Source organism: Lemur catta, chromosome 20 (genome assembly GCF_020740605.2).
Source record: "Lemur catta isolate mLemCat1 chromosome 20, mLemCat1.pri, whole genome shotgun sequence".
In the NCBI taxonomy this organism is placed as follows: Eukaryota; Metazoa; Chordata; class Mammalia; order Primates; family Lemuridae; genus Lemur; species Lemur catta.
In genome coordinates this window covers 13,150,979-13,167,071 of record NC_059147.1, presented here as the reverse complement: position 1 = coordinate 13,167,071, position 16,093 = coordinate 13,150,979, and the positions used below count along the sequence as shown (strand labels likewise).

Sequence of the window (16,093 nt, the reverse complement as noted above, 5' to 3'; positions counted from 1 at the left end):
AGTGGGATGTTACTCAGCGTGCAAAGGAACGAAGTAGTGACGTGCTACAACGTGGATGACCTTGAGAACGTCATGCTGTGTGGAAAAAGCCAGTCACAAAACGCTGTGTATTGCATGATTCCATGTATGTGAGATGTCCAGAATAGGTAACTCCATAGACACAGGATGCAGATTGGCAGTTGCCGGGGGCTGGGAGGGGGACATAGGAAGTAACTGCTTCGTGGGTACGGAGTTTCCTGCCGGGTGACGAAAATGCTGTGCAGCTAGATGGGGTGATGGTTGCACAGCGTTGTGAAATGGAAATACCACTGACTTGTCCACCTTAAGATGGTTAATGGTTCATTTTATGGTATGTGAATAAGTAAATATATATACACGTATGTCTGTGTATTAGGTTAAGATGAAATGTCCGACTTCCTTAAGTTCTAAGTTTGACAGTTGATATCTCTGACACTTCACTTTGACACTTCTTGTTTTATTTTTATTGTGAAGGTACATCTTTCAAATGCACATGGCCTATGATTATCTTTCAGATTTTTAAGAGCAATTTTTGTGAAACCATGGATAAGTGAAAAATTTGTGTTATTTTCAAATATGAGTTCCGTCATGGAACCAATGCAGCACAGACAGCTTGAAATATCAATGAAGTGTTTGGGAAGGGTGTGGCTAATGAACGTACCTCTTGTGGTTTGAGAAGTTCCATTCTGGTGATTTAATCTTGAAAATGAGCCACATGGGCGACCTGAGACCAAGGTGGATAATGATGAGCTGAAAGCTGTAGTGGAAGCGAATCCATCTCCACCTACGTGTGAATTAGCAGCAAGGTTTGACGTTACTATTCCAACAATATTGGACCATTTGAAATTGGCAAGGCAAAGAAGCTGGAGAGATGGGTACCCCATGAGTTAAATGAGCGTCAGAAGAGAAATAATCAAGAAGCTTGCCTTTCTTTGCTGTCAGGACATAAAGGCAAACCATTTCTACACCATATTGTTACATGTGATGAAAATGGATTCTTTTCAACAATCGCAAGCATTTGGCACAGTGGCTGGGTAAAGATGAAGTATTAAAAATACAGCCCAAAACTGAATATTCATCAAAAAAAGCTAATGGTGTCTGGTGGTCCAGCACTGGTATTATCCATTACAACTTCATCAAACCTGGTCAATCGATTACAGCACATGTCTACTGCAACCGGTTGGACAAAATGATGAGGATGCTTGCAATTAAGCAGCCGAGATTGGCCAATAGAGATGGGCCAATCCGCTTACAAGACAGCACCGGACCACATGTTGCCCAAACAACGCTGCTCAAACTACAGGGGCTGCACTTGGAAACTCTCTGTCATCCGCCATATTCACCAGACCTTGCACCAGCTGACTACCACTTCTTCCAGGCTTTGGACCACTTCTTGCAAGGAAAAATATTCATTTCTCAACAAGCTGTGGAAAACGCCTTTCACGATTTCATCACCACTCGCTTTCCAAAGCTTCTTCGCTGTTGGCATAAACAGGCTGCCATTAAGATGGCAAAACTGTGTCTAGAGTTTAGGCGCATACTTTGATTAATGGTACTGCTTCTTGTTTGAGAGATAATAAACTACACTTTTGATTTGAAATTGGACATTTCATATTTAATGATCTAATACATGTATATATGGTGATGACAACCCCCAGTCCCTTGCAGAGCCTGGTCTCAGGCCAGGGTGATGGGGTTTTGCTGGCTAAGCCCCTGTGGTCCCCAGAGGCACTGGTGACTGTCCCTGACAAGCCTGGGGCAGGGGAAAAATCCCAGCTGGAGAGAAAAAATAGCATTCAATCTCATCCCGGAAGGTCATTGGCCCCAAAGTCCTGACCTGTAACAAAACCAAACAAAACATGCATTTACAATATTTCCTTTGAAATGATATTTTGGGGGGTCAATGTCTAGTTAGGTTGAATATCTTCTAGTTGTTTTATATCCCATGATTAGATCGCTGACGCCCACCCCCCTGCCCGGATCTTGCGTGCGTCCCTGGAGATGTGCACAGACAGCGGGAGCAGCGCTGCCTCCTTCCCTGGGGACTGCGGCCAAGGCCCCGAGGTTCGCCCTGGGGCCTGGACTGCGTAGGACAGCTGACGTCAGGAGTAAGGCCTGGGGGTCTCTGTGGGGAGGCCTCGATGGGGAGCTGAGAGGTTATGAGCTGGTTTTAGGTTGATGGTGAGGACTCAGGGGCCAAAAGGGCAGTTTGGGGATGACACACGAGGGACAGTCATGAAGCCCGCATTGTGTCTGAAGGCACAGTGTGCTCCGAGCATGTAAGGGAAGCTATTCCGGAGGACTCAGAGAAGGCCAGAAGTGTCCCTGCCCAAGTGTCCAGGGCTCCCAGAGGCCGTGGTGTGGCTGAGACGGCAGGTTCTCTCCTGCACAGGTCAGCGTCTGCAGCCACAGCGAGTCTCGAGTTAGGGAAGGCAGAGAAGATGACCACCCATTCATTCTCCCTGGGGGTCCAGGGCACAGTCGGGGACACCAGGCCCTGGCAGACCTTGGAAGAAAAGCCCAAGACAGGTCCCAGTGTTAGATGGAGGCAGGAGCAGGACTCCCCACGGGAGGAGGAGGGCACAGTGTCGCGTACACACTGGCCCTCGGCAGCGGTGGAGAGAGACAGACGCGCGAGCTGGCCTCTGGGGGCGTGGTGCCAGGGACTGCAAGACTTCAGGACAGCACTGCCCACTAGAACATTCTGCGATGACAGAGATGTTCCCTCTGTGCCATCGGTATGGTCGCCACTGGCCACATGTGGCTGCTGAGTAACTGCAGTGTTGCCAGTGTGACTGAGACACCGGATTTGTAGTTGTGTTTCATTTTAATTAAGCCCAGTGTAAGTGGCCACCTGGGGCCACTAGCTCTTGGACCAGGCAGCTCAGCTCTAGGATCTGTACTGGGAGGACGTTCCCAGAGCCAATCCGGTTCCTCCCTGGCTCATGTTTCTCTGTGGGGTCCTCCTCCACTCTGGGCTCCACGGAGCGCCCATGCGGCGTCCTGTCTTCACGGCAGGCGGGGGAGCATGCGTGCTCGTGTGTGTGTGAGCCCTGGAGGCTGCGGCAAGCAGCAGGGCAGCAGCCCCATCCTCGCACGGCTTGTTCCAGCACATTCTGAGTCACACTTCTCCCGGTGAGGGGCACGTTCCAGCTGACAGCTCGTCTCCCGTGGAGGAGCAACAGGCTCTGCTTTCCCAAGCCCGAGAACCCCGGCGTCTGTGCCTGCTCTGCTGCGAGAGCAGTCACCAGAGAGATGGCGGGTGTTGCCCAGGTAACATCCCTTCCCTGACAAGTGGGGACAGCGACAGAGTGGCTGGCTTGCCAGACGGGAAGCAGGAGCCTCTGCCTGCTGGCTCTGCTTGTTGCTGCTGGGGGTGCTGAGGGCTGTCTCTGGAGCTGGGGTCCCTCCTGAATCCTGCCTGCTCTGGGTCACTGTGCTCACTCACAGGCTTGGTAGGTGATGAAAATTAGAGTTGCTATTTAGCCAGGAACCAGGCTAAGTGTTTTATGTATATTATCTCGTGCAGTAGTCACAGCAAGCCTACAGTAGTTATTCTTAGGCTGCTTTGCAGCTGAGGAAACTAAGGTGCAAGTACTAGACGGTAGTCCCATGAGCACGTGGGTGTCCTTACTACTTAACACAATGCTTGGCACATCATAATAGATGTTTCCCAATGATCTTTGTTGAACGGTTGGATGGAAGGGTAGATATATGGATTAGTGGATGGTAGATGGGTGGATGGATGGATGGATGAGTGGTTGGATGGATGGATGGATGGATGGATGGGTGGGTTGGTGGATAGATGGGTGGGTGGGTGGATAGATAGATGGGTAGGTGTGTGTGGGTGGGTGCATGGATGGATGGGTGAGCGGATGGGTTAAGTAAAGCTTAGATTTGAGCTGACGTCTGCTTGTAAAACCTGTACTCTTAGCCACTAAGTCATACCGCTTCTGGCTTTATTGCATGACCTCTACCTCCATAGGATGGGATTTTTTAAAAACAGCTTAACTGAGATATAATTTACATGCCATAAAATTTACCCATTGTGAGTACACAATTCAGTGAGTTTAGTAAATTTATAGAGTTGTATAGCCATCACCACAATGCGGTTTTAGAACATTCCCACCATCTCAAAGATGCCTCTGTGCGTGTTTGCAGTCTAATCCCTCCTGTTGTGCCCCAGCCATAGGCAATGACTATTCTCCCTGCTGGCCCTATAAATTTGCCTTTTCTAGACATTTCGTATACAAGGGATCATACAGTGTCTTTTGTGTGTGGCATGATAGTTATGAGGTTCATGCATGGTGTAGCATGTTTGCATAAGTTCAGTCCTTTCTGTTGCCAGATACTGTTCCACTGTATGTCTATATCGTGTCTTGTGTCTGCATTCATCAGTTGATAGATTTGAGTTGTTTCCAGCTTGGGGAAATATTATGAATACTATTATTACGAAATACTATTATGAATAATGCTGCTATGGACATCCATGTGCTTATCTTTGTGCAGAGTATCTTTTTCATTCTCTTAGGTAGAGTCTAGGAAAAGAAGTGCCAGGTCATATGATAAATTTATGTTTAATGTTTTAAGAAACTCTCTAATGACGTTGCAATATGACTGCACCAATTTGCTCTCCCCCCAGCAGTGCATGAGGATCCCAGTTTCTCCACGTCTTTGTTGGCACTTGGTGTTGTCTGTCTTTTCTGTGACAGCCATCTGAGTGTATGTGAAGGGGTGTCTATTCACGGTTTCAACTTGCCTTTCCCTGATGGCAAGTGACATCGAACACCGTTTTGCTTGCTCACTCCTAGGCTGGGATTTGACTTTTAAAGCCAGAGCTTGGCATACCTTTTCTATAAAGGGCCAGAATAGCAAATATTTGGAACTTTGTGGGCCACATTTGATTTCTGTCACATGTTCTGTGTGTTTATTTTCCTTTACAACCCTTGAAACATATAAGACCATTCTTGGTTTCGTCATATAAAAACAGGCGGGGGGCTGGGTTTGGCCCCCCTGCTATTTGCCAAACCTGCTTTCTATGTAACTCCAGGCCACGTGCTGGGCCACAGGGCAGTTCCAAGGCCCCTGTCCACCCCCGCCTCAAAGGCATCCAGGGCCTGTGGGGTCCACGCTAGACAAACCACGGGGCCACCCGCTCCGCCTGGCCACGTGGGCTCGGCAGGAGGGCCATACTGCAGAGCCTGGAGTCGGGATTCCGGAGGCGTCCTTGTCCCAGCCCCACCGTGAGTCATCACCTGATGAGCTCATCAGCGTTCCTGGGATGAGACATGCTAATTTGTCACCTGAGGATGGGGCACTGGGTCCTGTTGATCCTGGATAGGCCTCCCTCTCCCCTGTGGCCGTCCCATTCCAGGGCTCAGAGCCTCCTCGGGGAACAAGGGCCTGTCTGCACCCCGTACCTGTGACATTGCAGCCCACCTGCCACCTGCTGCCCTGGCTCCTCCAATGGCCCCTTCACCCTCTGGTGTCCCGGCCTCCACCCTCAGGGCCTCGTGGGTTTGTCCTGGCTCTCACCTTGTGCCACCAAGCATTCTTGAGGCCTTCTTCAGTGTCTCCTGGTGAATCTGTCCCTCCTCTCCTGTCCCACCCAGCTCCACCAGCCCGCACTGGTGCGCTAGAAAGAGCTTAGGGGCTGGCCAGAGCCAGGTTTGACTCCTGCATTGTCCCTTTCTAGCTGCTTTACTCTGGACAAGTCACTTCCCCTCTCAGGCCACAATGGCCTTATGCATAGGGGAGGATGCTCGCAGTGTTGCGTCGGAAGCTGCAGCCCCACACACCCTCTCAGCATCGCTCCAGGCCCCGGGCTACTCCCTGTGGGCACCTGCAACCCTGCCTGAGCACATGTTTTTTTCTGGCTCTGTGTTCACTGTGGTCTGGGCACAGGACAGTCATAAGTACTGGAGAGTTAAGGGAGTTGGTGGACAGACGCTCTGGCCCCCTCGCTCCTTGGGTGGGTCTCCACTGTTTCCCGAGTGCCCAGCAGGCGTGAGCACCCGTCGCCCATCGTGATGCTCCACAGTGCCCCGTTTGCTGACTGTCTTCTCTTCCGTCTCACTTCTCCTCTCTCCCACTAGCATTTCCTGTAATCACTTCGCAAATCAATAAACGATTTGCACTCAGTTCCTTAGGATCTGCTGGGGGGTGCTTCGCCTGTGACAGGTCTCCAGCTCATAGGTGAGGAGTGAGTGAGAAAGTGCCATAAGAGCTTGGCACAGTGCCCTTGCTTACCAGACGTCAGCACTTGTCACAGCCACTGGGACCTTGTGGTTTTGGTGTAGCTTCTGTGAACTGTTTCCCATGGATGCCTCTGAGGCCAGGGCCGGGCGCTCACAGGAAAGCTGTTCCCTCCCCGCTCTAAGGAAGGGAGCTCTTGCTGAGTGCCAGGCTGGGTGCACCGGTGACAAGAGCTCACCCCTGAAGCCACGCTGGTGCAGACGCTGCCCAGCGGGCCCTGCTCTGCCTCAGACTGGTGGCCTCTGCGTCTCCAGTGATGTCTGCGCGTGGAGAGCGGGAGGTTGTACTCACGGCCGCCCACCCCGCGGGCTGGTTGTATTTTGCAAAGTTTAAATGAGAGTTGGCTCGAATGATGTTCACCAAATATTAACGGTGGCTATTTCTGGGTTGTGGGACTTCTGAGGCCTTTTTAAATTTATCTTCTTTGTGCTTTTCAGTATGATTTAAATTTTTCACAATGAGCATGCACCATCTTGACAAAAAGAATGAAGTCATATTCTTTGAAAAGGAAATAACTTGCAGCTGATCGGAAGAGAGCACACTGCGCGCTCAGACCCTGGTCGAATCCAGACTCCACTACGGGAAGACCTGGCTGTGGATCGCCATGGTTTTCTTCGGGCCTTGAATGTGTGGTGAATTTCTTGTGATCATTTCATGGTCATTTACAAATTAAGCAATTCTCTGGGCACAGGCTAAAACCAGAGACTGCAGGGCTGGAAGGAGCATTCGTCTTCTGGAAAGGGTTGGAGTCTTGCACTGGGAGGTGTCAGAACTGTGTCAGCTCTCGACACTTTGTGTTTTGCACAGTTGTGGGTGTGCGGTACTGGGCAGGGCAGCTTCAGTTGGCCGTAACTAGGAAAGAGGCTGGTTACGGTTCCAGAGAAGCCTCGGTGGACTGGGTGTGTCTTGACATTAAAGTAATTGAGTGCCACAGTCACTGTCACCATCGTCACCATCAACAGAACATTTACTCTTCGCTAAACACTCACCCCCGACAGGACTTGCCGTGTGTTTCTTCTAGTCCTATAGGATCTAAAAGGACGGGCAAGTGGATGTTTCTCGTCTTCCCCTCCCTGGCTGCCTTCACCTCTGCCCTGCTGGGCCTCTGAGAAGAGCTTGTCCCTTTCTAATCCTTGGTGCAGACGGGCAAACGGGCAGAGAACAGCGAGACCAGGGAGCTGGAGTCAGGGCAGCAGGGTGGGCAAGTTGGTGGACGAAAGAACAGGACATGGGAGAAAGAGGAAGGAAGAGAGAGGGGGAGACGACAAGAAAGGTCTGGGACCTTGAGGAGGGGGATGGTGTGCGTTCACGTGGGCATGGTGAGCAGAGCGCGGGCTGGGGCGGTGGAGAGGAGAAGACGGTGCGCTGCGCTGCCGCAGTTTGTACGTCTCGGCCCTTTAAGTTACTCAAAGGAGACGGATTGAGTCTCAGAGTTCCTTTTTGTTAGTGTTGGCAGTTTTGCTTGGACTGTGCTTTTGAATGCAGCTCTGACAGAGTGGACCCCATGGGTCACGGTTGGTGAGGGTCACACATTAGAAGAGGCTGCAGGTGTTTTCATGCCTAATTTACAGAAGGGGAACCGCAGGCTCAGTGGGTGAAATCTTTACAGGAGGAACCAAGTCTGTCTGACTCGCATGAACCTCCCATCCCACCACAGTGTGTCGCTCCGCTCTACTCACATGGACGTGGAATATGTCCCCCCAGTACTTCCTTCATGGCACCGGGTCCCAAGACCACTTTGTAACTCTTAACTCAGAAACTGAGTGGTCAGGGAGCCTCACTTTGAGCCTCGGCAGCCGGCAGGGACCCTCACCTTCCCCTTCCTCCTTCCCTCATTCTGACTTTGGCTCAGAGATTGTGACATGTCACGCCAGCTGGCTGCTGGTGCCGTGACAGTAAAATTAGGCTGTCCCCAAGGAGCAGAGCACTTAATGAAGGAGTTCATCCAGTTAGAAAGAGTCTCCCAAGCTCGCCGGGGCTGCAGCGGGCAGATAGCTGCAGAGACGCAGATGGGAGGGGACGTTTGGCCCAGACCTCCGCCTTCCAAGGGCCTCTGTTTCCATGATGTCAGAGAGGCGGAACTAACGCTGCCTCAAATCCAGGGAGGCAGCAGCCCCTGTCCCATCCGCTCTCTGGCTTCGGACGTGGCGCCCAGGCGAAGGTGAGAATGCTCCTGTCTTATCACCAGGTGGATGCTGAGGGCAGCGTTGGGTTTCCCGGGGCCATTCTGGGCTCAGTCCCCACCTGCTCAGAGTTGTGTTCCGTAGCTGGATCAGCCCTCTCCAAGGGGGGGCCTCTTAGGATCAGCGTGAGCAGAAACAGTGCCTTCAACTCCACGAAAGCCCCTTCGTGGACCATGACGTTTCCACTCTTACTGCACTTGGATACTTGGGGAATAAGTCTGGCAGAAGCCATGATCTGAAAGCAGAATGTCTTCATGCTCTTTTTTAAGTCATTGGAAACTGTGGGAAATGACTCTTGTAGGCCTGGCTGTCTGCAAGCGCACCTGGGACTTGGGACAAAACTCGTCCTTTCTTCAGGTGTCAGTTTCCCCGTGAGGGGGGAGTGGTCCAAATCCACAGTTTCCCAGGGCCTTTTCCCCCCTGGCGCATCTGACTCTGATCATCTTGTATCTTGCCTCGCACCTTCCACGCTTGTCGTATCAGTAACATGTTTGTGTCTTTTTCTCTCTCAACCAGAAAAAGATTTACAAATATAAGAAAGTGCTGAGTAACCCCAGCCGCTGGGAAGTCGTCCTGAAAGAGATCCGGACGCTGGTGGACATGGCCCTGACCTCCCCACTGCAGGATGACTCCATCAACCAAGCCCCACTGGAAATCGTCTCGAAACTGCTCTCGGAGGTAAAGTGCCCTCCCCCTCCCGTCCCCGTCCCCACTGGAAGGTACGTGCCTTCACCTCTGCTGAGCACGGAGCCCGTATCGAGCGGCACACGCCAGCAGAGCTCCACTCGGGTTTGTGTCATGTCCCTGTCGCTGAAGGAGGTGAGCAGCTTCCCGCGCAGCGATCCGGGGGTGTGACAGGCATGGCTGTGGGGGCCATCTCAGCTTCCCCCAGCACTGGCCGAGTCAGCTGTCCGCCCCAGTCACCTCACACGGCCTACAGATATGTTTTGTTTAACTCACACGGGATTTTAAAAATCAAAAGATTTCACAAGAAAATGGGGATTTCAAGGTTCTTTTTAAAAACAATGAGAAAATCCAACCTTAATCTGTGGTTGGCACCACCTGGCACCACCCACCGGCTGTGCCCCGCTCGTTTGCTGGGTGCTGTTCTGGGTGTTCGAGTAGAGATGAGCTCCCTGCCCTCCTGGAGCTCGTGTCCCAGCAGGAGAGACGGGCGCCGAGCAACGAAACTTCATCCCGCTGTGTGTGGGTTAGGCGAGAGGCGCCGGAATCGTACCTCTTTCTGCTATTCTGAGCGCTTTACCGTTAATACTTCTCCCGTTTGTTTGCATGCTTAGCCCTCTGGGGACACTGGGGTTGATGACTCTTGATTTAAACTGTGCACAGCCGCCAGAGTGATGCTTCTGTCCCCCTCCCCTGAGAGTGGCACCCCGGTTCCTGGGTTGCTCCCAACAGACTCCCGCACAAGTGCCCTGCTGCCTGGGGTGCGGCCTGTCTCCGCAGGCCCAGGCTGGTCACTGCCCATCTGTCCAGGGACCTGGCACAGGCCCTCCATGTCTGCTGAGCAGAGAGGGTCCCTCGCCCAGAGATGAGGCGGGGTGAGAGGTAGAAAGTGGGTGGCAGTGACAGTCACAGGCACAGGGACAGAGGTCTTGTCCTCAGGTGGGAGACCATCCTAGTCCACAGAACAGTAAAAACTCAGGCTCTGAAATGAATCCCCATCAAAGTCTGGACTCCTGAGTCCAAATCCATATGCCCAACTTCAAGTGCAGGAGAAGGGGAGGACAGCTCGCCTTTAATAGGCCAGGCAGGTGCCAGGTGCCACACACATTGCATCTCTTTTAGTGCACACTCCCAGAAAGATGGGCCTTGCTGTCTTCATTCTGCAGATGAGGAAAGTGAGGCCCAGAGATACTGAGCGACCTGCCCAGTTCAAGTGGCAGGTCTGTAGTGGGCACGCCGAGCTCTTCTATTTCGAGACTGACTTGCCCAACCCCTGTTCCCACCAGGCTTGGCCACCACCACTCCCTCGCTGGGTCGGATGATGCCCAGAGTGGCAGATGTGCCTGTTGCCAGCCTCTGGCAGGACTTTTTTCCCATCTCTAATAGTTTCAGCCACATGCCCTTTGGCTTTTCACATCCCTTCTTGGGCCTTAAAGTAAAGATCCCAAAATTAGCTGACCCCCAAGGGCCAGGATGGAGGAATAAAGACAAAGAAAATGGAAGAAGTTGCCACTGCTGTGCACCTTCTGTGTGTCAGGCAGGGGTCCGTGTTATTGGTCCCATTCTACTGATGACAGCTGACATTTGGTGAAGGGCCGAGCTAGGACTCCAGCCCAGACAGACGGACCCAGCGTCCGCTCCCGTGTGGCTTGATGCCGCTCCGAGTGGCCCGGACATCTTCTTAAGCACAGATTCTGCGACAGACACTTTGAAAGGCCCTTTGACCTGCCAGATTTCCCCCAAGCACCCTGCAAGGAAAGTATTAAAATGTACCGAGGAGTAACCCGAGGTGCCGAGAGGCCGAGCGGCTTGCCCGGGGTCACTCGGGCAAGCGGTGGGCCAGGACCCAGGCCCAGGTCAGCCCAACTGCACGGCTCATGCTCCTGCACACAGGTGCAACACGAACCCAGGTTGGGGGAAACTGTTCAGTGCGTGTGTCACTGCAGAGGTGAAGAGTGTGCTGTGGAGTCAGAGGGGCCTGGTCCTGCCCTCAGCTGTGTGGCCTTGGATGAGTTGCTGGGCCTCTCCCTGCCCAGGTGTCACCTGTAAATCGGGTCTCAGACTAGCACCTGCTTCATAGAATCGAGCATGGGACACTCTAATGTGCATAAAATGCTGGCACTGCACCTGACACACGGGGCCTTTGATAAGTGGATGTGTTTCCATTGTCACGGGAGATGGCTGTGGTCTAGACCCCAGAAACACCCTCAGCCACTTGTCTGGCTGGAAAACAAACACATCCTCCAACCTGCTTGCCCTTTTTTGTTTAGAGTATTTGGGGCCAGGTTCTTCCTCTGCTCTCTGTACTCAGGTTGCTTCCAAGGCCACCTCTGGAGAGGCTCCTGGTATCACCAAACCCACCGAAGGATCTGGAGAGGGGTGGGCATGGTGGGGGAGCCGTTAAGGTGGCAAAACAGTTCTGGAAAAGAGCTGTTTATTCACCAGCAAAGCCAAGCCGGATGTCCCCAGCCTCCCAGGCCTGTGTGGAGTTGAGTGTGTGGAGTGGCCACTTAGCTCGAGATTCGAGAGCTGCCTCCCACACAGGGCTGCTGCTGAGCACTCTCCACCTGGGCTCTGAGATGGCCCCAGTGGACGGGAGTCTCCCTGCAGAATGCACAGGCTGCCTCCGTGACCAGGACAAAGAAAATGGCACCCACGGTCACCGGAGACTTTCTGGAAAGGTGCATGAGTCGGGGTGACGGTTGGGCTGGTCCCTTCGGAGTTGCCCCTGGCAGCCTGAAACATGGAACTGCCCCCTTGATGGGTTAAGCTGTAGCTCAGTGGTTGGAAATACAGGCTTTGGAGTCAGGACAGAGATGGGGTCAAGTCCCCAGCCCACCACCTGTTATCTGTGCACCGGGAGTGACTGTGTCCAGCAGTCTCTGCAAGCTCGTCATCAGTGGAACGGTAGGAGAACCTGTCATGGTAAAGAGAAATCCGTGGAATGAGCGTAGCAAAGCTTGTACCCGGTGCCTGAGGCACAGTGAACTAATTGTCAGGCATCAGGAGAGAGCAGGGCTGGGCTTTCATCTTCCCCGGGCTGAATAGTGACTGACACTTAATAATCCATCATAAACAGGCTGCTCAAACGCTACTAAAGTCCACAAAAGGGAAAAAGGTTTCTGACCACGGGTCAGTCCCCACCCAGATCAGGTGTCTCATGAGGACCTGTGGAGGCTCGTGTTGTTCAGACGCTGACCCGGTTCCATGGCCTCCCCCAGGCCGCAGGCACCAGCTTAGTGGGCAAAGCAAACTCACGGCTCACGGGCTTTTCTTTAGCCTCAGCTGCTGTAAATGCATGAGATACCCCCACCCCCCTTAAACCTGCTCAGGTGGTGGGAGCCGGGGGCCCTTTCCAGAACACTAGAACGGTCGATCTTGCCAGCGCTGTTCAAAAGAGGAGTCGCTGTACAAGCAGCAAACGTGGCTCTGTGAGGAAATTCGAACTGATGCTGGCGAAGCCTGTGTCTACCCAGACGCACGACGGCACACCACAGCACCGGCAAGAAAGACACGCTGGCCGTTTTGAGTTCCCGCGATTCCTCCCCCACCTCGTTCACATACTCGCAGGATAGTGGCGCCGGTTGAGTATCCCTAACCCAGAAATCCAAAATGCGCCAAAATCCAAAACATTTTTAGACACCAACATGACTTTCAAAGGAAATTCTCATTGGAGTGTTTTGGATTTTGGATTTGCTGGTTAGGAATGTTCATCTAGTAAGTATAATGCAAATATTCTAAAATGTAAAAAAAGAAAATCCAAATTCTGAAATACTTCCAGTCCCAAGCATTTTGGATAAGGGATATTCGATCTGTAATAGGTACCAATTATTTAGGAAAATTCTAGATTGGAGGGGGGGGGAAACCTCCAAAATTTCAGCAGGTTTAATCTATTCAACTAATTTTGTTTTTGTAAGTCAATTGCTAGAATTTGAATTTAACTAAAACCTCTTGGGCTCACTCGTGGAACACCAGTGTTCCTTGGGAACCTAGTTTGGGAACCACTGAAACAATGTACATGTTACTCCTAAAGGCTGCCTGGCACAGAGTTGAGACTCATCAAAGGTCTGCTTCTTTACATGTATTACGAACTTGCCTTCTGGCTTCTAAGCAGTATTGCTTTGACCGGGCCAAATCCTCTCACAGCCACCTGCTGAGAGTCACCGGGTCCCCGTTTATTGAAACAGAAACTGAGTGTCACCGTGTCACCGAGATGTAACTCACCCAAGGCCACACGACTCGCAAGCAGTGAGATGGGGACAAGGAACTCAGTTCTTCATCCCTCCCCAAAGCTGTGCTTTTCCCCACTTCCCAACCTTGCTTTTGAGGGTGTTTTGATCTGTTCAATTAGGAAAAAGTGACAACCACACTTGGTCTGAGAGGCTGAAAATGTTTGGAAACTGTGTGGCCCTTGAGATCCAAATGTTCCTCATTCTTAATGCTGTTTTTTGTTTTGTTTTGTTTCCCTCCTGCTTTCTCCGTTCTGCCCTTCAGAACACAAACTTGACTACCCAGGAGCACGAAAACATCATTGTGGTAAGTTCCTCTCGGTCCCTGCCCGTCCACCCCGTCCACCCCGCCCTGCTCCTGGAGCCCACCACCCTCGCTCGGCCTGAGTCCGTTGCGGACGCGCCATCGTCACCCCCAGCTCCCGTTCTTGCTCAGTTCCGCCTTTTCCATCCAACCAGGCAGGTCTCCCTCCTGCCTTTGCAAGTTTGCGAGCCCCCCCGACGGAGGCTGTAATTGTCAGTCTTTGAGGTTTGCAGCAAACGTGTCCTACTCGCCGCCTCCGTCCTGAGTCTGCCGCAGGGAGCCGACGGCAGGAGATGGCAGAGGCCGTGCAGTTTGTTCAGAGACGTGTCCCTATTAACTGCACGGTAATCGTTCTCCTTCTTGCCCCAGGACATGTCTCCTAATGAATCCACAAATAGAACCTGGATTTCATTCCCTCTGATACATAAAGTGAGACGATATTTTCTGGGACTCAACAATGATGTAAGCGTCTTTGGGGTGAAATATCTTCCCGGGTGATTTTAAGCTATTGAACCTGACTCTCACTAGGGAGAAGAAAGAAATGAAATGGCACCTACTGGGTGCTAAGCACGGCACTGTGCACTGGAATCCACAGGTGACTGGGTCAGCTTCTGTCCCCAGGGAGTTCATCCTGTACTGTAGGAAGACATATGTGAGCACCGCAAACACAGAGGCATGTGGTGCAGAGGGTGATACTCTCACCTGGGAAAGGGGCTGGAAAGCTTCCCGAAGGAGTGATATCTGGGCTGGGTTTTGAAGGATCGATAGGAGTTTGCCAGGTGGCAAAACAGGGTGAAGGCATCCTGGAGAGAGGAATCAAAATACGCAAGGGCACAGGGATTTAAAGCAATGGGATGTGTTCTGGAAGGGTCAGCATTGCTGGGGCATAAAGCGTAAGGAAGTGGGAAGCAGGGAGATGGAGCTTGAAATGGAAGCAAGAGGCAGAGCCTTGTGTGCCCAAGGAGAAGAACTTAGAACCAACCTGCCCAGGAGTTAGGGCTGCAACCTACCGAACAGGAGCCACACCCAGTCACCATGCCCATAGGAAAGCCCCGCCAGGTGCTGTGTGCACGACAGTAGCTGAGCCCAGGCCTCTTGTGCAGAGTGAAGCAGCAGCTTCTGCCTTCACTCCCAGCTCGTGTCTGGCACATGGTAGGTGCTCGGTGTGTGTTTGCTAAAATCATAGAGGTTTCTTCCATGTTCCACCCTGGTCATCCATTGCCTTCTCCTGCCACAGCGGGAGGACAGGTCAACCCGGGCACCCCCAATCACCCATAGCACCTTTTTCTGGCATAATATTAATCAATCAATTCATTCAACAAACATTTGTTGAGCATATGAGTGTGAGTGAGTGTGTGCCAGGCACTGTCTGTGTCCCGCAGACAAGACAGAGAGCAAGGTACGAGCCCTGCCACTGAGGGTTTACTGTGTGTTGGGAGAACCAGGCAGCTCAATCAAAAATATGGCAAAGGGCTGAGGCTTGTTCTGGGTGTTAGAGGAGCCTAGAGGGGAGACACTGAACCTCCTCTGTCAGGGAGGATGTTGGGAGGAAGACGACAGGAGGAGGTGACCAAGCTGAGCCTGTAAGGATGGATAGGAGAATGTCAGGTTAATGGATCAAGCAGGGAAAGGTGGTCCAGGCAGGGCACCAGCGTGTGCAAAGGCAAAGTGGTAAGACTGGCTGGCATAGAACCAGGAGGAAACATGAGTGCCCAGGAAGGAGGCGGTGCCCCCTTGCCCTGCCGGCGACAGCTGTGGGTCCCACCAGGGCCAGGGCTTCACTTTCAGGACAAGCCTGGGAAAGAAATTTCGATCTGAGAAATCCAGACTGCGTCTGTCCAGCTAATTTGGCTGGGCTGAACCCTTAATTGGGGAGGGCTGAGCGTCCCTGCTAAGTGGGGACGCCTGAGAATGTGGAGGAATTTGATCTGAGGGTCTGACCCCCAGCCCTTCCTCCATTTCACAGCCTCCGGTTCGATACTCGTGTTCCTATCGCTGCTGTCGTCGCTGGGGAGCCTTCCGGAGCCTCCTTTCATTCCAACGCTTACATCCTCTTTGCTCTATTGGCAATTAGTCTTCTCCCGATGGGGCTTGGTATTATGTGCTGATTTTTCTACCATAGCTTGAGTAGAAAGTGGTCACTCCACTGGCCAGGAAGCAGTAACCGTCGGTGGTAGCAGCTGGGGTGTCACTGAATGGGCTTGGACCGGAGTCCAAACCCCATTGGTGGCTTTGCTCCCTGTGGGGGTGCTCAGCATGGTGGCCCAGAATGTGTGCATAGAGCTGAATGTGGGTTCAAGTTCAGACCTGGGCCCACCCCATAATAGCTGTGACCTTGGGCAAGTAACAGAACTTGTGATATTATTTAATTTTATTTAAAATGGCTTTAATTTTGCATGTTTCATGAGTATATTTTCATT

General features: G+C 52.2%; 1 protein-coding gene across 3 annotated transcripts in view; it reads left to right on the top strand.

Moving 5' to 3' along the window:
* The window catches only part of LOC123625065 (c-Maf inducing protein), a 233,675-nt gene that overhangs the window by 170,895 nt on the left and 46,687 nt on the right, over nt 1–16,093 (top strand). For all 3 annotated transcript variants that reach the window (XM_045533279.1, XM_045533281.1, XM_045533280.1), the window contains 2 exons: nt 8,973–9,134; nt 13,635–13,676. In XM_045533279.1, the coding sequence (XP_045389235.1) occupies nt 8,973–9,134; nt 13,635–13,676 (204 nt within the window). The remainder of the gene's footprint in view (nt 1–8,972; nt 9,135–13,634; nt 13,677–16,093) is intronic.